The sequence below is a fragment of the Sylvia atricapilla genome, chromosome 1 (assembly GCF_009819655.1).
Source record: "Sylvia atricapilla isolate bSylAtr1 chromosome 1, bSylAtr1.pri, whole genome shotgun sequence".
Lineage (NCBI taxonomy): Eukaryota > Metazoa > Chordata > Aves > Passeriformes > Sylviidae > Sylvia > Sylvia atricapilla.
In genome coordinates, this window is record NC_089140.1 from 126,308,996 (window position 1) to 126,329,082 (window position 20,087).

The window sequence follows — 20,087 nt, forward strand, 5'->3', positions numbered from 1 at the left end:
TATACAGTGAGTTGCATGACAGGGTTTAATAAATCTTCAAAATAAAAGACTGAAGGCAATCTGTACAACAGTACAGACAATTGCAAGAAATTTTGCTTGGCACCAAGGAGTTAATGACACGTATTCCGAAGAAGGAACACACATTACTAAAATTCTAGGAAAAAGATTGGTGGTTGTAGTGAACCTCAAGCTGAAACTGTATACAGTGTTTAAACGAAGATGGAGAACAGGAGGAGATTACAAAATTTGCTAGCCTTTCAAGATATTAAGTTCTTTTTTACATATCAGGTAAATATTTGTTGAATATAATATCCTTAGGGCCACAGGTTGGACGAAATAGACATATGGAATAATTTAAACTGGAAGGGACTTTTGGTGATTCCCTAGTCCGCTCTTCTGATGAAGGCAGGGCTACCTTTCAGGTTGGATCAAATTGCTCACTATGTTGTCGAGTTGAATTTTCAGTATCTCAAAGGCTGTAGATTACCAGCTTTCCTTGTGCTAAGTCTTGTCACTTTGTGTGGGGGTGGGTGGAGCCCCAGCTGCTTTGCCCTGGAGGGGAGCCAAGCTGAGGAGTTAAGAAAGAATTTTGCAACTTCACCCAGAGCCCCTAAGACAAAGACAAACCTAGTCACGGCGACCTGTCCGTAGACCCACAAGGCCCCTCGCGAACTTATGCAGATCTGTTACAATTGATTGGTTCTGTACCCTTTTCCTCCCACCCTGGTGTCCCATAAAAACCCCTGGGTTTCCTCTGGTCGGCAGAGGTTCCTTGTCCCTGGAGCCTTTCACTGTTACCTTTGCAATAAAGTTACCACCTGCGGAAATTCCACAGGAGACCTTTCTCTCTCTCGCCATGGCTGGCTAAAAGAGGGGCAAACTCACAAGGGCAAGGAGCTGAAATCACTGAGCTGAAAAGTCACTGCTCTGGCTGCCAGGTGAGAAGCCCCTCTGCCAGCTGAGGAGCGCCTGACCCCCCAAGAAGCTGTCTTTAGCGAGACATCTTTTGGGGGTGGTTGTGTCCAAGCGGCGGACCCCATCTACCAGCTGAAATAACTTTGAATGTTTTTCCTTCTATCCAGTTACAATTTATCCTGTTGTCTCTTGTGACTGTTTACTTTTTTTTCTTTTGCTCTGCTAATTCTCATAGTTTGAGGCAGAAATCAGCCATCCCAGTATCCGTGGCAGGGAAACACAGTAGGCTACAAAGAGTCCTGGAAATTTTTGATTGTGCTGGGGGCACTTTTTAATAGATATTGAACAGGCCAAGTAGATGATGCATTTTGCTACTGATGGAGAAGAAGTGGTCAAAGATGTGACAATTGTTGTCAATCAACTTAGCTACTCTGTCTGTGGGATGGCAGAGCAGAACTGAGACTTCCTTGTAGTCGGAAGATAAGCAAAGCGCATCTAAGAAAACAAGCTTGATAGCTAATTGTGGCAGTGTTACAGCAGTTCAAAGTGAAAGTGTTACCACCATGTAAATAGGATACTGTGCATAAGTACACCTACCATAGATAAATATATGTGTATTTATGTGTATAATTATTATTTTACCATTGATAATGAAATTGAACTTTCCAGGGATTTTGAGAAATCTGGTAATGCTGAAGTAAAGATGGATGCATGGCCAAGAATATATTAAAGCTATCCTGAACAAAATATGGGAAAAACATGAGTAAGATATTATTGTCTTAATAAGTAAGACATGAGTAAGACATTATTGTCTTAATAAAGGCTGCGTCAAAAGAAAGATGCATTTTTCTGGGTGATCCAAAGATAACCAGGTTATCTGAGAAAAAATTTATTGTTGAAGTGTCCCCCAAATGGATATTTTATGGAATTAGATAAGAGAGGAACCTCAAAAGTGATTAACGTTATGTAAGGGAGCACATTACTCAATGTGATGATTCATCAAAACTGGCAATAACTAACAGCAGAGATGGAGCCACGTGTAGATTGAATGTATATACAACTGATTGAATGTGTATGTAAACTGACTTATACAAATGACCCTTAATTTCAGATCTGTGTATACAGAAATGTTAATTTTTTATCCTTTACTGAGCTGCTCTGTATGTAAATAGTCTTGTATTTTTCTGGTACTGGGACTTCCTTTGACTCCAAGAAATCTGGGTCATTGCTCAAATGGGAAGAAGTTTTTACAATATTTGTGATTAGTTTTCTGAAGGTTTAGTTCTCTAAACCTAGTCGTTATTGCATGATCACAGGAATTAATGCCAGTAGCAGTATCATAGGGAAAGTAGTGGGAGACAGAGGAGTGTGGGACTGTAGCACTGCTGGCCTACACTGCATATTTATGTGCAGTTTTGTGCTGTAGAAGCTAGACTTATATTTCAAGAAATATACTTAAAAAGCACATTAATAAAGGCAGCAAATATCATAGACTCATTTCGCAAACAAGGAATTCATATGGAGTGGTGACTAGTTTGGATTTGGACAGATAGAGCATTTTGTAGACATACTTTGCCAGCAGTATTTGTTAAAATATTCTTGGTGAGATTTTTGTCCTGCTAGTTCTTTTGGGTGTCTATCTGGTATTATTACTTACTCATCTTTTTTTTATGAGATGTCCTAACCAAAAGATGATGATGGTCTCATTTTATGTTTGGGGACTCAAAACTTACTCACTTGAAACATAATCAGATGAAAGAAGGGAAATGAAAAGGAAGCTTGAATATCATATACTAAATATCTGTGTTTTAATAAATGTTGTATTTTCCTTTGGATAGCAAATTGTGGAGGAAAATGTGGAAGAAGTTGAAGTTATCGAAGCCTAAAAATATATCATGATTTCAGAGGAAAAAATATGACTTGTGTGTAGAATTACAGTTTTAGTTTTCTACATTCCAAATTTCATCATTATCAGGGCTGTAGTTCTCTTTTATGACCCGTGATGCATTACTGGGACTGGACTTTCCAAATGTGAGGGAATTAAATTTGCACCTTTAATTTGAAACCAAGTCAAAGTCCATGGCTAGTGCCTTTAGAATCTTGGATGGTTGCATCCCACTAACTTTTAAATGACTAATGTAATATGTCTCAGAATACTGCAGTCCAGAAATATGTCTCCCTTACAGTTTAGTAAACTTCCAAGTTGATTTAGCAAGTACCATGGAGGAAAGGAACAGGGAAGAACTATTTCCAAATGGCTGAAAATATTCAGCCTTGTTTTAGTTTGCAAGTGGAGAGAACAAGAATCATGCTGAAGCAAGGGAGGAATTAGAAAGAAGGCACAGCCAGCAGGTAAATATAGTTGAGAGTCCATTCTTGTGGTCTTTTCAAGACACCATCTGCCTGAAATAGAATTTAAAATCCTGGCAGTTAGGCTGCTGTTGGTTTTTATAGTGACTTCCTCAGCTGGGCATGGAAGAGGGAGAACAGATATATGTTCAGGAGCACAGAGGAACTTACCAGTGATTTGGAGGTGAAAATAGCTTCTTTGATCAGTGGTGTTTTTAAAGTTTTGAATATTTACCTGAAAGCTTTGAATTCATCTGCAGAACTGTTTAAATAGGGGAAATCTAAGAGTCTGTTTCTTAATTTTGACTGACTGATGTGTAAACCCACCAATTCAACCATGCAGTAATACAGGCAAAGAAATGAAGCTCTGTATGCAGGCTTTGCTATACAGGGACATTTTGGAATAGGTGTGAACTGCATCGACTTTCATAACATATGTAACTAAGTATATATAGCTAAATGTATATAACTAAATATTTATAAGTATATATAAAAAATATATAACTGAAAAATAAAGTTGGTCTGATAATCCCTCAGATACAGCATCAGATGTGCTTACACATTTTTCAGTTAAGTGAAGAATAGGGAGAACAATGAGAAGATAACCTACATTATTTCCAGTGTTTATTTCTAAAATAATTGTGCTATCTCTACAACCAGTCCTTCCAGTATGTGGGGAAAAGAGGATGTGACCCTTGGTTTCACCTGTCTGACAAAGTAGCTTTTGAAAATAAAACCTAACATTTTTGCATTGACTTCTTTCTGTTCAGCAGAAATAGAGGAGGTGAGGAAAAATGTTGCCTTGCAAAGTACTTCATACAATGTGTAGGCAGCACATTTTCTGATTGTCAGCAACAGTATGTTGTCATAGATAAAGCGCAATGTATTTTATTAGTTTCTAGTGCCAAACTGAAACGGAGAAAGAATTGGTTTGGAACAACTTTCTACACGGAAATAACTGCAGATGGAGAAATTAAGAAAACAGCAAAATCAAGTAGTTCTTCAAATCCCAAATGGGATGAGCAGCTGACAGTGTAAGTAGATTTTTTGGTTGTTTGGTATTATTTATTAGCCAGACATTGCAGGCAAATATTTACTAAGCTTGGCTGCCTACATAGTTTGGCTGTTGATGTCTAAATGCAGACATAAGTTGGTATTTATCTCAAATGATTTTTTTTTTGATCTTTAAAATGTTTTGAGAGTATTTTTTTCCTACGGAGTGTGTTGCTTGCATACAGTGGCTGTACATTATACCGTCTTGATAATTGTTAGCACTGTGTTAGGCACATGTTTCTAGAAAGACTTATTAATTGTAACCATGTCATTCTCAACTTTAGAAGGAAAAAAGTCTCAACTGGATAAGTAATAATTATGAGGGAGGTCATTTCTTCCTTTGAATTTTCCAGTGAATGGATATGCACAAAGACTGCAAAGTTACCTTGCAACTTACCCTGATATTTGACCATTTTAATCTTCTTGTGGTTTAGTTTGGTTTAACTATGCTAGGAGTGTCGATATACCTGAACAGGACTCTGTGAACTGTCAATCTTGCACTTGGTTAGAATGCTTTATTCACAGGCAAGATTGTATTGGTTCAGACTTGGGTTTGGAAGCAGCATAGCTCCTATCAAGTGGCATTGAGCCTGGGCCAGTACATTTCACAGCATCTGACTTGTCTGTGTGCAGCAGCCAGCTTTGTTAGCAGTAGGAGCCATGCTAGATTCCAGTAAGAGTGCTGGAGAGTGGGGAGTGGTACATCTTTGGGGAACTCTTTGCTTGGGAGCACTTACTTACTCCAGATCTGGTCTAAAGCAAGTAGGTATTCCTGTGTCTCATTTCTTGGCATTTCAGGTTTAGTGAACTTCTCAGCCTTTTGCAATGTTGCAAAAGAGAATAACGTAGTCTTGGACCTGAAGATGATTTTCAGGATCAAGAACTAGAGCAAGTACAGAGCTATCAGTATGTAGGACCTGAGTTTCTCTTGAGACAGCAGGTTTGATTTGGCTGGATTTGGTGCTCTGATAGAAATTTGGTAAATTGCAATGCATAGTAAAGGAAGACTCATTTAATAATGAGTATTGCTTACTTAGGGTCTTACCTTTATATCTATTTTTAAGGTATTCTGGCTTCCTCTGGCTATTGGGATGGTATTTGAAGTTAAGTGAACTCTCTGAGTTCCCAAATTCCCCTCACTTCTATGGGTCTGCAATGTATTTGTGTGTGTAGGCGTTGGGGATTTTTTCCTTCACTTTGTTGAGCTGCTCTTTTACTAGGACCTCCCTTAGAGGGCAGCCTGTTCAAAATGCGAAAATATATTTGCTTATGTTTCAGCAAAAATGGTCCACCTTGTCCAACATGTTCAAGTGACTGTAGAGCTAGTCCTGTTGTTGGCAGAGTGGGGCTTGTTTTTATTATTATTTTTATCATTGCTGATATAACTTTCTGTGTATATTAGGTCAATACTGACGGATATGTGGCCTTTGACTTTTTGCAATGAAGTACTTCTACTCCCATTTTTCACAGCCAAGGGCACCTTTGCAGGACTAGACCTTGTATTGCAAAACTGACTCTCCAGGATGTAGCATAGCTTGAGCAGGGGAGAGATCAATGCCAAAGCTTGTCATAATATTACTGCAACTGGGTCCTTTACCTTTCTACTTCCCTCCAGTTTTTACTTTAGCTTCATCTTTTGATTTTTCCCCCTCTAATTTCTGTGAGTATGCCTTATGGTTTTATATATATTTGTGGATTCACAAGAAATGTTTAACAACATCTCCATGGTAGGCTGATAACCTGTTGTGCAGGTTCTTTTGCTTACAAATAGATGCTTTGTTGCTTTTTCCTTTGTAAAAAATATTTAGGATTTTTCTTTTCAGCGACAGACAAATATACTTCCCATCTTTTTCTCCACATTTGATAATGTAAGTTTTTAGCTAGAACTCTGCAGGAATAGGGGAAATAAGCCTTTCATAAATAAAGATGTGTTTTATATAACTGAGATGTGATCTGAGTGTAGGTTATTCTGACACTTCTCAAATTCCTTATACTATCATAGTAATGCACTTTAAGTTTGATCCCAAGTGTAAATATCATAGTGTTTGCAGTTCTTAGTTAAAAATTTTCCCTTGCAATACAAAATTTCGCTATATTATTATCGAGAAATGCAATGAGAAAGTGAATAAAGTTCAAATACTCCTGATAACAAGATTGAATTATTAAAAATCTGTATATATATTTTTTAAAATGTATTTTGTATGCAGGCATGTGACTCCACAGACCACGCTGGAATTTAGAGTGTGGAGCCATCACACTTTAAAAGCAGATACTTTATTAGGAAGAGCCACTGTAGACTTGAGACAAGCTTTGGAAGTACACAATAGAAAATGTAAGTTATCATGAATAATATTTTGAATAAAGTAAAATTATTATTACTAATCTATATATCAAACTGGCAAACAGACTACTAACTATATGTGTAATAATTACAACTGACTTTCAGTTGATATCTTTACTTGTTTCTTTTAGAGATATCTGTGCAATTGAGAGCATTTTAAATGTAACAATGAGATATAATACTTTTGAAACAAACAGTAGAGTATTAATTGCTGAAAACTAAGTAAAAGCAGAAGTGATTAAACACAACATTTTGTAGCAGACTAGTTACTAATTTGATAGAAGATCTGTTTTAGCTTTGCTAACAAAAAAAATTAACTTTCAGAAAAACCATGTAATTTTTCATGTTTTCCTTCTCTGGAGTCACTAATAGAAAGGCTGGATATTTGTCCCTCATCATTTAGCTGCCCAGAGTGCAATAGAAAACATATGATTATTGAAACAATTGTGATCTTCCTTTTCGTACATTAAAGATTGATTGTTCCATGTAATTTCTAATATTTCTAATATTTTTAATAGAATCTATCTAATTTACTTCTCAAATTATTTTTTCTTTAGTACAAGATGGTGAATCCAGACTTTAAATTCCACTCCAGAGTAGCAGTAGAATTTCAGCTAAACCAATCTTAACCTTTCTCACAAGTTATTTTTTATAAACCTGAGGTGACTGTTTAGAAAGGTGGGGGGAAAGGAGAGTCAAAAAAAAAGTTAGTAGTTTTTCTGATTCTTACAGAAAATTGAAGCAGAATCAAAAATCAAGTGGGATTTCTTCAACAGTATTATAATGATTTAGCAGTAAATTTCATAGTTAAGCAGAAAATTTTCTTTTTACGTAAGAAAACCGTATCAGAAGAAACTGGGTTGCAATAATGTTAGCCACAAAAAGTTAATTAACATTTTAATAATTTCTAAAAAAATAGTTAACATTTTATTACTGCAGATGCAGGGGAGGTAGGAGGTAGGATCTAACAACTTGACAAATTCTTTCAGGGAATGGTTGACTGAGTTTTCTGTACATTGCACCTAAAGTAACTTATGTGCAATGTTTCTTATTTGGGCAAGTCAGTAGTTAGAAGTGTACTGGATTTTCTAAGAACTCACTGGTAGCAAAATCTGATTGGTATCCTTCATTTAGTTCTTGATACTGAAATGCAGCACTTGAATGGCTCTTTGCTGGTGAATATAGAATGGGAAGTCCTCTAAATGCAGATATTTGGAATTAACTTGGTTACTTTTTCTGCTAAACACCATGAGTATTAAATTGCTGCCCACACATCTCAAAGTTTTCTTGCCAGCTCAATTGAGCTACAGCCAGCAGTTAATCTGGTTTAGGAGGATAACCTGTTAAAATAGCAGAAGTTAAACCAACCACCCTTTGCAAAAAATTACTAATGTGGTAATTAAACAATTCAGTGGTAGGTTAGTTTCTTCTCTTCTTTGAGATAGTACTTTTTTCCAAAATGTCTGTTGCTAAATCAGTAATCCTGTGGATTTAGGAGCTTTGTGCTTGCTGCAGAGATTTAAAGTCCTTTAAAATCCATTGTAGCACAGCAGTGTGTGTCTGCTGGTCTGCTGGTGACTGCTGTCCAACTACACTGTCAAACCTGCTCTTTCAAGTAATAGCTTGGGGGTATCTGGCAGTAGGTTATGCCAGACTCCTGTGTTTTCATTTTTATTCTTCACTTATGATGCATGCTAAGAATGAAAAAGAAATGAAAATGCTAGTTTAATGCATAGAAGTACTCAGTTTAAATTTAACTTGGAATGCTGTCATATGGAGGAAAATATGATGGCATGTCTTTAAAAACTAATCTTTTAATGTGAGAGCACAAATATTAAAAGGTCTTAACCATTGTAACTTGATCAATGTGAATTCCTAGCAGACTATATTTGGATTTAAGACATGTAGCTTTAACTGTTGGACTCATAATAATTGATTTGGAGAGAATTACATAGCATCCCCAGCATGTTTTACCTCTGGATTATATATGCCTCTCTACAAATTTGTGTATTGCTTGTCAGTCAGATTGAATTTTTCTACTGCACCATTGGTTATCTCAAGTTTTCTTTCAGTGAAAATATCTTTGGATTTAACTTTTGGTTACCTAAGGCATCCTCTCTTACTGTTTATTCCTTGCAGTTGCAATCTATGAAAATGCTAGTAAGAATTTGCTAAAAATAGTTTTAAAATTGAGGGAAGACTCTATTCAGTCTTTACTTCTTCTTCAAAGAGATTTTTTTTTCAGTGGTCTTTTAGAATAAGGTTCCCAGTGACTTTTAATAATTTTAAGTGTGGTTCAGAAGTTGTTTGACTTTAAAGCCATCACATGTTATGTAAATAGTGTATGATTTCCAAAGGGCATAATGGAAATGGCAAACCTGGGAAGTCATTAACAACAAAGTATTGAATCCACATGGATTCTTTGGCATACCTATAGAATATACCATGTAAATACACAGTTTTTAAAAAAAATAAAATGTGCATTTACACACAGCAGGTGTAAATATATACAGCTCCATAGTGATTTCTGCTTTAATTTGAATATCGCTGTTGTTCAGTTTTATAGAACTAAATGTTTGTATCACATTTGTGTGTTGAAGATATCTTAATATTATTTAGAATTTAATTTTTCCTTTACTCCTTCTTTTCTTCTCATCCTCTACCCACCCCAACTCTATTTTAGTGGAGAAGGTGAAAGAACAGTTGAAACTCTCTTTGGAAAACAAGAGTGGCATGGTGCAAACAGGTGAACTGACAGTTGTGCTAGATGGTTTGGTTGTTGAACAAGAATCTCTTACAAATCTCAGTTCATCAGCAACCAGTAAGTTAAAATAATTAAGTCAGATGATAATATTTGGATTAAGATTTAAAACAGATATAATAGAATATTTCTGTTGAATTTGTTTCTCACTGTTCAGTAGAAGTTCAGCAAAATGGCGAGGCTGTACATGAAAGCACAGATGCTTCAGCAAGAAGTTCATCCAGGTTGGAATTTATTTTTATGTTTTATGTGACATGAAGTATTAGCAAATTTATTAGTTAAAATGTTTGGGTTCTTTGTGTTTTGGTGTTTTTTTGGGGGGGGGGGTTGTTTGTTTGTTTTAATGGTTTTGAAGAGAGATTCCAGCTGCTGAGGTCTCAGTTATATTGCAACAGGTTTTAGAAACATTATTTGTTTGATAATTACATAATCTAGTTCAGCTGACTGGAAATCTATAAAATGCTGCAGCAGAAATTAGGGGAGCAGTGGCTCAGTGTATTTTTATGTACTTATTCAATTTATTTTCTTTTGCTGGTTAAGAACCATTTCTATTAATGTCCACCAGCTTCTTGCAATGTAGCACCTGAAGGGAAGGAAAAGGAAAAAAAAGTCTGAATTGCTTCCTCCTCAGCCTTTTTAAGGTCATGATCAGGAACTTAAGAGACTTGTATTGAGTTTCACAAGCAGTATTTGTAACACTGAGGCCAAGGCCTGTTTCCTCCTGAAGTGGCAAGAAAAAGACATTCTGACCAATTAAGAGCTTCATTCTTGGCTTCTCTACCATTATAACCTGCTCAAGGAAGGACTGGCTTGTAGAAAAGGAGGAGTAGATTTTTTTGCACCCTCATCTCTTTTAAGACAAGCAGGTCAACTCAGATCAATTCAGTGTTACTGATCTGCTTGGTTACCTTGTGTGAACCCATTTCTGTTTAAGTTATTGACACTAACTGGGATGAAAAAACATCCAGCTGCTATGCATTTGAGTGACAGGGACACATTTGTACTTGTATTCTTGGCTTGATTACTTTTTTAATTTAGGGATGTTTGTCTCTCTCTTCCCTGATGGATGCTCAAGATGAAGGAGTGAGAAAAAAATGTTGCTTCTGCTTTTGTTTTCATTATAAAATTTTGGGACTGCTAAAAGTTATTTGAAACATATCTGCATACCATTTTGAAGCAGTAGTAACAATAATTTATTTTCATTCAGCTATTGTTGCTGGAGATAGTATATCTTACTGGGATCCTCCTCTTGGTGTTGATATTTTAATTTAATTTACACAACTGCCTAGCAATTTTGATTTACAGTTTTAAAATTAAGAGATGAAGAAAAATTTTAAGGTAGCTTCTCTACATGTCTTTTGGAAGTAAATTTAGTTTGTAGTCTAAAGTTGAAAAGGGATAATACTTCAATTCTCTGTTCATACTTCTGCTTTGGAGTTGGGTAAGGTAGCATGGAAATACTGCTTCTTCCCTTCTTATTCCACAAAGTTGGACTTGTAACTGTTCTCACATTTTTTGCCACCTGTATAATTCCAGTATTTCACCTCTACTCCTTGTGATGATATGGAATTGACATTGAGTGTAGTTTTCAAAATATGTGTCTCTGGTGGATGGCTTTAAGCATTCTGAAAGAAATTTAAGTAAAAAAACCCCTGTGTACTACTGTAACTGAACAAAACTTTCCATTCACAAGCCCTTAAAGTGCATTAATTTCCATGTGGCCTTGTAAACACAGAGCTGCCAGTGTGCATTTGTCCTCACAATGTCCCATCCTGCCAATGCACAGAGAAGCTGATCTTACTTTCCTTTTACTGAGGGAGAATTTTATTGCTTTCTTATATTATCATATTTTTAGTGATATGACTCCAAAAGCAGTTCTTCGTCTTGCTTAATGCAAGAAAAAGTTTTCCTGCTCATAGTTGCATCTTGGAAGGGTCCCTAAGGTTGTTTTAGAAGATGCAGCAGGTGCTACAGTCTGTTCAATTAAATTCTAATATTAAAGTAAAAGAGAAAGTGAAAAGGGAAATTCTTACCTGTTTAAGTATCTGAAATCCTCAAAACCAATTATTGCCTTTTTCTTAAAAATCAAGTGCGAGACCGAAACAATTATCTAGGCTGCAAACACCATGCTATAAACAGTTGTGAATTTACCACCATTTCTTTATTTATTTCTAGAGCATGGTTTAGTGTAGCATTTAGTTCAGTTGCATAACTGTTTAACATGTTGCTTCTAGTAACCTAAAATCATCTTTTATTTTTACCAAGATCTGCTTGTGACATTTCTAATGGGATAGACAATCAAGTACCTTCCAACTCTGTAATACAGGATACATTCTGTGTAGAAGCTGTTAATGGAGATAGCACACCATCTCCTAATCATGTTGCAGCCAGACCCAAAAATACACCAGTACCAAAACCACTTGAAGCTCAGCCTGTCAACAGCACTGGTAAGAATGGGAGAGTTATGGAAGTGTGTTCCATGAGGCTTTTTTACCTTGTTGTATCTCGAGTTACTTTTTCTATAAAATTTTGTTGGAATTCAAAAGTACCAAAAGGATGTGGCTTGAATTTATAACCTTGTGTGTCCACTTCTGTAAATTCTTTTTGCAGTAGACCCATTCTTAAGTATACTGAGTATCACACTTTATTGTAAGTTCTTTTCTCTGAGGAAGAAAGATTAAAGTATCCAAAATCTTCCATTTTTCTGTCCCAGACTGCTGTACTCTGAGTTGAGATGTGTTGTAGACTTTCTGTGTCTTCAATTTTTTTCAAAAATTCCATTTAAAAACAGGTAGTGGCAAATACTGAATTTCATTTTCCTGTTAAACACAAAAGCATTGATTCTGACTACAGTTCACTTTTAGTTCAGTGAAAAAAAAAAGGTTTTTGATTTTTGTTCCTCTGGCATCTAATAATGACTGTGCCTTCTAAGCCCTTTGTCTTTCTCAGCTGTTTGAGAGAGCTGACAGTGATAGCACAGAGAAAAGACAGCTGTAAATAGAAATAGGCAAGTTGTTACTAAATGGTAGAACAGAGATTGTCAAACCCGCTGTAGTAGAGTGGAAAATGTTGGTATGGTTGGAAGATAACAGCAACAGTTATGAACTTTAAAAAGTAATAATTAAATTAGGTCTTCTCTGAAGCTTTTCTGTATTTGGAGAACTTTAATTTGATTCCCCTCTCTTTTCAGCTCAAGGCTAGAGGGCATATATATTATTAAGGCATTGCTTCCTTTTTCTTCAGCAGAAGACAGAGCCATTTTGTATCTGTTACTATTGTAGATTGAATTGAAAAATAATTCATTTGTTCAAGTGGTAATATTGATGAAATCATCACTGAGCTTGTATTGAGGCATTGCTATAGAAGTAATCAACTACTCTACCAGTGGGTGAAGATGTTTTTAAGGCAAGGCAGAAAACAGATCTCTGGCATTTTTTGACGCTATTTTTTTCCCTACTATTGTGCTGTAGCAGGATTGTAATTTTATGTGATGTTGCCAGAATTGCTGTTTTAGGCATAATGGGTGAAGTAATCAGCTGATGTAATGTTTCATACATCTGTTTTGGAGATGAACTTACTAATAGAGCAGATGATCTGTTCATTATTTTGCTTCTAACTTTATTATGCAATCCTATTCACTCTTTTGTGATGGAAGTTGAAATTTCGGTTGCTCTTTTCTTGTGTAAGTTAAGTTGTTGCTAGTCCAAGCAGAAATTTGAGGAAACTTGATTAAATTGTCATGCTCAATCAATATAGAATCTTAATATGTCTTAATGTAGGTAATTTCTTTTGTGCCATCTGGAAGCAGTGATGTATTACCTTGGAAGAGTTTTGTTCAAAAATTAGTGTCTTTATAGAACTTAAAATTCTGTTGCCTGTAAAATCATGCTTATCATTATGCAAATCAAGAAAATTCCTATGGTTCAGTGATAATTCCTTAAAGAAACTGACTTGCTAATTTAAATTCTGATGACAGAATTAAACAATTGGACTCTTTAAAATATATGCTCTAGTGTAGGATTAAATGTTGCAAATGTGAATCAATAAGGTTAAGAATATAGAATTATATTAGTTTCAGTCCTTAGCTTGGTAAGGTGATAATATGCTGTAAAGCAAGAAAATTGCTTGAAGCATGTGTTGCCTATCCTTAGTCCTGTAGAAAATTGTTGCAACTCTAAAACAGGTACAAGCTACTAAGTATAAATAGAATTGTCACTCTGTGATGTTGATTAGTGGTACAGAAAATGAAAGTGCTGAATGATGTTGGCGCTGCTTTTTATAGGGCCTTGACTTTTAATGGATGTCCTACAGACTCTGTACCTGATGTCACTTGTCCAAGTTAGACAAGATCTTGATGTGTTGAGATACTGTTCTGTTAAACTCTGCAGATGATTGGTGTATTGTTTGCCAAGTGGGCTTGGGACTAATAAAGTCTTCTCAACACTCTTTGCCTGCTAAATCCATGCCTGCTTTAAACCTTTTAAAAGATTGTGCTTGCTTCAGTTTGATTGCATTTTTATTGTTCTTTAAAAGATAGAATTGATTTACTTTGTGATCCTAAAGTAATTTTCTTCAGTCATTGAACTATGTAAGTTGTGTTAGCCACTAATGGTTTTTGTATTTTAATCCCTCTTTTTGAGGGAGATTCCTTTTCCGAGTCACACACAGGTATGGAGTTAATTGTAGGATTCTGTAACTAGCTCTGAAAAACGAAAGAAATTATAGGTAGGAAATGCCTCTTAATTTTCCAAATCTCATAAAGTAATCTCTTAATATTTTTTTCATGTCATACTGATCAAGACTCTTTTTTGAATTTCAGTGTAAGTTCAGAATTTTAAAGAAGGCTATACAATTTTGTGGAAAGCAGATGGATGCCTCTTGCTAAACTAGAGTAAGCTGTAACATTGAGTTAACCAAGACATGCATAAACTAAGAAATAACTTAGCAGGGAATTATAGAGAATGGCTTGCAATCTGTAGGTTTTAACTGAAGGCAAGTGTTGTGACTTTTTGTCGTCTTAGACAACAGTGCTGCCTATGGCATACAGGTGCAACTTAATTTTTTTCTTTCAAGTAATTTACTCTGGAAGCTGGTTATTTGAAAAGTAAATCTCATCAGATTCTGATACACAAATGTTATTTCCCATTTCTCAGTTAATGGTGAATCATCTGCCTCTGCACCTGAAGCTGGTAATTCCTCTGTCTCTGAGGCTCCAACGGGTTCAGTTGAAGCTCCTGTGTCTTCAGCAGATTGCACTAATGATACAGCAGAACCTCAGTCAGCAACAGAAGCAACTACTTGTTCTGAGAGCCACACTTCTTCAGTACCTGTTGTGTCTGCTGGACTAGAACCTGCAGCTGCAACAGACTGTGCTCAGCCTAATGCTCGAAACAGCATAGCAGCTGATGCAGCAAAGCCAAGGGAATCCTCCTCCACGCCAAGTGCATCTGCAGAACCTGTAAGACAGCAGCCTGGGACTGCCAGTACAGAACCTTTGCCACCAGGGTATGTTGTTTTGCTTTTGATGCTATCATTTTGTGTCATCTAAATGTGCACATAAAGAAACAGAAGCTTGTTCTATACAGGGATTGTCAAATGCAGGTCAGCTGGCTGAGATGGGGTTATTTGATCTAAAATGGGATTTGCACTGCTGCTATAACTGGCTACTCTTGTCCCAGAAAGTAGCAACTGATAACTGATCTGCTGAGATGGTATTGTGATCTTAACAGACAAACTCTAAGGTGTTACAGATGTAAAGGCTTTTCATTTGGTATTTTCAAACTTATTTGGGCTGTATTTCATTTTTCTTTGTTTCTTAGTAGTAGGGACCAAAGCACAAAGAAGTGAAAATGACTAGTCTACAAATGCTTGTAAGACTAGTCTACAAATGCCTGCTGTGTAAGAATGAGTTCAATAATATTATAGTTAAAAATAAATTTGATGTGTGTGTAGGTATCTGCTAAGAAGAGCTAGAGTGTTTTAATGTTACTGGATTTTTAGAAATTGCTTTAGTAGTCTTAAATATAAAATCAAAAATGTGCTTAGACATTGAATGAAAGTACAGTACATGCTCAAATAGATAGATAGATAGATAGATCTTAACACTTTTTGCATAAGGTTTCATGTTGGGGTGAAAAGATACCTTCAGTTCAAATTAGAAATACTGACATTTCCATAATATTGTAAACAATAACTGTTTTAGTATTTTCTGATCACAGAAACTGTTTCTTAACCCAAAGTGTATATACCTTGTCATTGTAGCTGATCTTTCAGAGAGCCTGTCTTATACCTGCTCCCTGTGAAGAAGGTTCAGTAAGTTATTAGTGACACTTCACTTGAGTTTCTGCAGTTAGATAAACGGGAAAACAAACATTTGAAAAGATGGAAGTAGTGTATATAATTTGTGGAAGAGTTTCTTAGTTTTTAATTTTCAGATGCTTTGTCCTTATAGGTGCAAATTCTTTCCACACATTCTTTTTTTAATTAATTACATGCTTTTCCACTGAGGAGGGGGCAATGAGTTCCAGGCATAGTGCACACTATGGCCAATTGCATTTCTTCATCATCCCCTGATCATGTTTCTGTAGGATTTTTATTTGGTTCTTCTCCACACCCCCCCTGCCTTCTGCTTCCCTCCACCCTCTTATCACCCCAGCCTAATTGACTCTCCACCATGTATAGCCCTAGGAACACTGTTAAATGCTGATGCTCTTCTCTATTCCTCTTGAAATCTTTAACACATAAACTCTTCAATTGCAGAAAAGATTTTGTAGTTTTATACAATGCTCTGCAATAGTGAGAAAATGCACCATCCTAATCAGGCCAGGTGTTCTGCCTGCATTTTTAGGAACTAATTAAGTGTTTATGTGAGAAAAAGAAATATCAAAGGCAGACAAGCACTTCAGCTTTTCGCCTTATGTTTATCCTGGTTTCCTTGCATACTTTTATTGCATTATGGTAGTTTGCAGCATCATGAAACTTCAGCTGTTGATAATGTTTGGTCCTAGCTCCATCTTCAGTGTAAGATTGTTTTGCAAAACGAAGTAATCCCCAGGGATATCAGATATAGAATTTGCCAGTATAGGAAATAGAAACACAGGAAAAACAGCTGATGGCACGCACTTCAGGTTCACTCTGAAAGATGCTGTTAGTTGGATATAGGGAACAGAGCTTCAAAATGTAAACACTCTAATTTTTGAGAGACATGAACGTAGAAATGCAAAGAATACATCTCTCTAAGCCCTTTTGGAATTAGATTATTTTAGCATCTAAGCATTAAGCAGATAATTAATTGACTTTGTTCTGAGCTTAAATATAACAGGAAAATGCTTGTGAATGTTGATGTATGCTCATTATGTGCTGCATCTTTTAAAGAAGTCTTTATGGTGTTATCAGTTCAGTAGGAAGTAACTGATCTCTGTTCTGGTGTGAATATTATTTGGTGTTCAAGAATGGGTTTTGGACTGTGGTATTTTCATTCGATGCCAAGGTACTTTTTTGTCTTAGTGGGAAGTCCCAAGGAAGTATTTGCACCTTCACTTACATACAAGTCTCTCTGTCTTGAAGGTGGGAACAAAGAAAGGATCCTCATGGTAGAACCTACTACGTTGATCACAACACACGAACTACAACATGGGAAAGACCACAGCCCTTACCTCCTGGGTAATGTAGACTTCTTGAATTAAAATATGATAAACTTAATATATTTTTGCTTGTTTGTTGCTGGAAACAAACAGCAGCTCAGCAAAACTGTATTCTATATAATCTATTAAGAAATTCTAGCTTTCATTGAATTATATTAATTGCAGGAATGTTGATACTGGATATGTCACTAGTTTTTGATCAGTTGTTCAAATACAGCTACTGAAGTATTTTGGTCTTCCTTTAAAACTTAAGCATGAAATAATGCATATTTGATTGCCTTCATTTAGGTGGCACCACTAAGTGTAGTTCACTGGTTCCAAACCTCAGATTTCCTAGCAAAGTGTTCTCCGTGAAATCTGCCAACATTACTTGCAGTCAGAGGTGTTTATAAAGTAAAAAATGTGGTGACAGTGAGCTGAGCAGGCAATTGCTTGAAGTCTGTGTATGCTTATTGTGGTTGTTCATCTACCAATTAAGTTGGGGTGCTTTTGTGTCCTGTAGAAATTGAAATCATGCCTGTGACTCCATTCGTTCACTCAAGTACCACCTAGGAGTTTAGCATAAAGAGGAAATAGGTCAGTAACACTACTGAAAGGATTAACTGCCAACATTTGTGTTTCTCACAAGCTGGGAAAGAAGAGTTGATGATCGTGGGAGAGTTTACTATGTGGACCACAACACCAGAACAACGACGTGGCAGCGGCCAACAATGGAGTCAGTGAGGAACTTTGAGCAGTGGCAATCTCAACGGAATCAACTGCAGGGAGCTATGCAACAGTTCAACCAACGATACCTCTATTCGGTAAAGTATTCAAAACTTGAAATTAGTACAGAGATAGAGGTGTACTTTTTGTTCTTTAACTTTAAAGAGAGGGATTTTGTAGCTATGCAACCATAGGTGTTAGAAGACATTTAAGCATCAGTAGTTTAGATTGATTGTTTTGAAGAGAGTTAAAAATCATCCTTGAGGACAGAAGGTACTCCTGTCTGAGTTTGTTCCCCGCCATCCCTGCAGCTTTGTATACCGCATTTTACATAAGACTTTTAGTGCCAGTAGCAAGAGGTACAGCTAAAACTGTCCCTTAAACTGAAAAAGAATGTAAATGCTGTTAGGGGTCATTTTGAGCGTTAAATAGCCTTCAAAACTGTTCAGTTGATTAAAAGTCCTTCACTAATACAAGTGGCAATACTTTTATTTTGAAGGTTATGCATCTGGTTCAGCTCTGGAATTTCTTACATGGTTTTCCATTTCTTTCGCATAGTTGCTTACTTCTGCCTAAAGAAAATATGAGTAGCTTCAAAGGGAATATTTCTTGAGTCAGATTTTCCTATCTGTGATTGGATAAATAAGAGAGTTCTTTCTTCAGAGTTAAGAATGATGGTGCCTGTGTGTCACTGTCACTCTAAACAGTATGCTTTAAGAATTGTGCTTGGCTTCTTAAAAAAATGATCTGATCCCAGAAACTTTGTAGGTGATATGCAGAAAAGCTGGAGTGTTTTAAAGATGAAACCATGTAAGCACAAGTGTAAAACAGCTTCATTGGAATAGGACTTACTGCATGTGCAGACCTAAGTTTGACTTTGAAGGACTTTATTCACACACCCCTCTGAAGTAAAGGATGCTGCAGTAATACATTTAAAAATTCTCAACCATTATTGAATTAGACATTATATCTTGTTACTAGTAATAGCAGAAACATGCATCAGCACTAATTTTCTGAACACCCAGAGCTATGCATGAAATTCAGTTTGTTTTATGCAATTAGAGAAAAGTAGAATGGTCAAGGCTGGAAGGGAACTCTTAGGGTTATTTGGTCCAATGTCCCTCCTCAGGAAAGGCCACCTAGAGCCAGCCATCTGGGACTGATGTCTTGTAAATATCTCCAAGGAGAGAAACTCCACGATCCCTCTGGGAAACAGTGCTTGGTCGCCCTCCCAGTAAAAAGTGTTTCCTGATGTTTAGAGGGAACCCCCTGTGTTTCAGTGTGTGCCATTGCCCCTGGTCTTGCCACTGTGAACCAGTGAGAAAAGCCTGGCTCCATCCTTTTTGCACCCTCCTTCGGGTATTTAAACACACTGATATCTTCTATGCAAATCCAAGTATCACAGCTGAAGCTCATTGAGCCAAAAACTCTCACTTTACCAGCTTTGTGTACTTGTGTACTACTTTGATCAGTTGCCTAAAAGATCTGAGAAAACTCTCACTTTTCTGATGCCAAGTTTGTTTTGGGTTTTCTTTTTTTTGTTGTTGTGGTTTTTTTTGCTAAATTTGTCCTTTGGTGAACAATATATATTTTTAAATTAAATTATGTAACTTCCTTCATTAAAGGATAGCCCTTACTGAAAACAACAGACCCATTCCTTAAAATGCCTAATCTGATCTAAGAATCAATAAATGAGGATTTGTTAATGAGAAATTTGCCTTAAGGAACAGAAAAGAAAACTTGACTATTTGCATCTCTTTAGAATTCTAGATGTTTTATCTGTTGCACAGGTAGAACTCACAGTTTATGGAGGGGAGAAATTGAAAGTATATTGAAGAAAAGAGTGGTTTTTTTTTTTAACTCAGTGTGCTTCTATATACTTTTATTCTAGAATAGTTAAGGTCCAACTATAGCTACCTTTTCATGCTTTGGTGACATACCAGGACTCTGCCTATGTGGCAGTTTGAGTGAGATTGTATTTTATTTTTTGGGAAAAAGTAGATGAATAGTTTCAGCTAGAGAATGTTTTACTTACCTTGAGTGGTCAAAGCTAAACTAGGAAGAGAAAGAAGAGTAGTTGGGATATAGTTATTTGAATTACTTTCATTTTTACCTGGATTAATTGATCATAGTAATTTTGGAAGTGAATCTGCTTGGTCTTTCAGTATTAAATATACAGCTCTGTGTGGCCAGCAGCCACACACAAATCCTCAGACCCATTAAGAAGATCAGAAATACCTGAACTGTGCCACCATTCAGTTCTTTGGCAGACAGCATTTTTGTTTTTATGCACTATTCTTTTACAGTCAACACAGAGAAG

The 20,087-nt window shown here is 36.3% G+C and overlaps 1 protein-coding gene across 3 annotated transcripts in view; it reads left to right on the forward strand.

Moving 5' to 3' along the window:
• WWP1 (WW domain containing E3 ubiquitin protein ligase 1) overlaps positions 1–20,087 on the forward strand; it is a 59,592-nt gene that overhangs the window by 24,136 nt on the left and 15,369 nt on the right. For 2 of the 3 annotated variants that reach the window (XM_066332986.1, XM_066333004.1), the window contains exons 3-10: positions 4,160–4,298; positions 6,525–6,649; positions 9,342–9,479; positions 9,577–9,643; positions 11,685–11,866; positions 14,573–14,924; positions 16,986–17,081; positions 17,691–17,865. In XM_066332986.1, coding sequence (XP_066189083.1) covers positions 4,160–4,298; positions 6,525–6,649; positions 9,342–9,479; positions 9,577–9,643; positions 11,685–11,866; positions 14,573–14,924; positions 16,986–17,081; positions 17,691–17,865 — 1,274 coding nt within the window. The remainder of the gene's footprint in view (positions 1–4,159; positions 4,299–6,524; positions 6,650–9,341; positions 9,480–9,576; positions 9,644–11,684; positions 11,867–14,572; positions 14,925–16,985; positions 17,082–17,690; positions 17,866–20,087) is intronic. The other variant, XM_066332994.1, reaches the window with a different exon arrangement.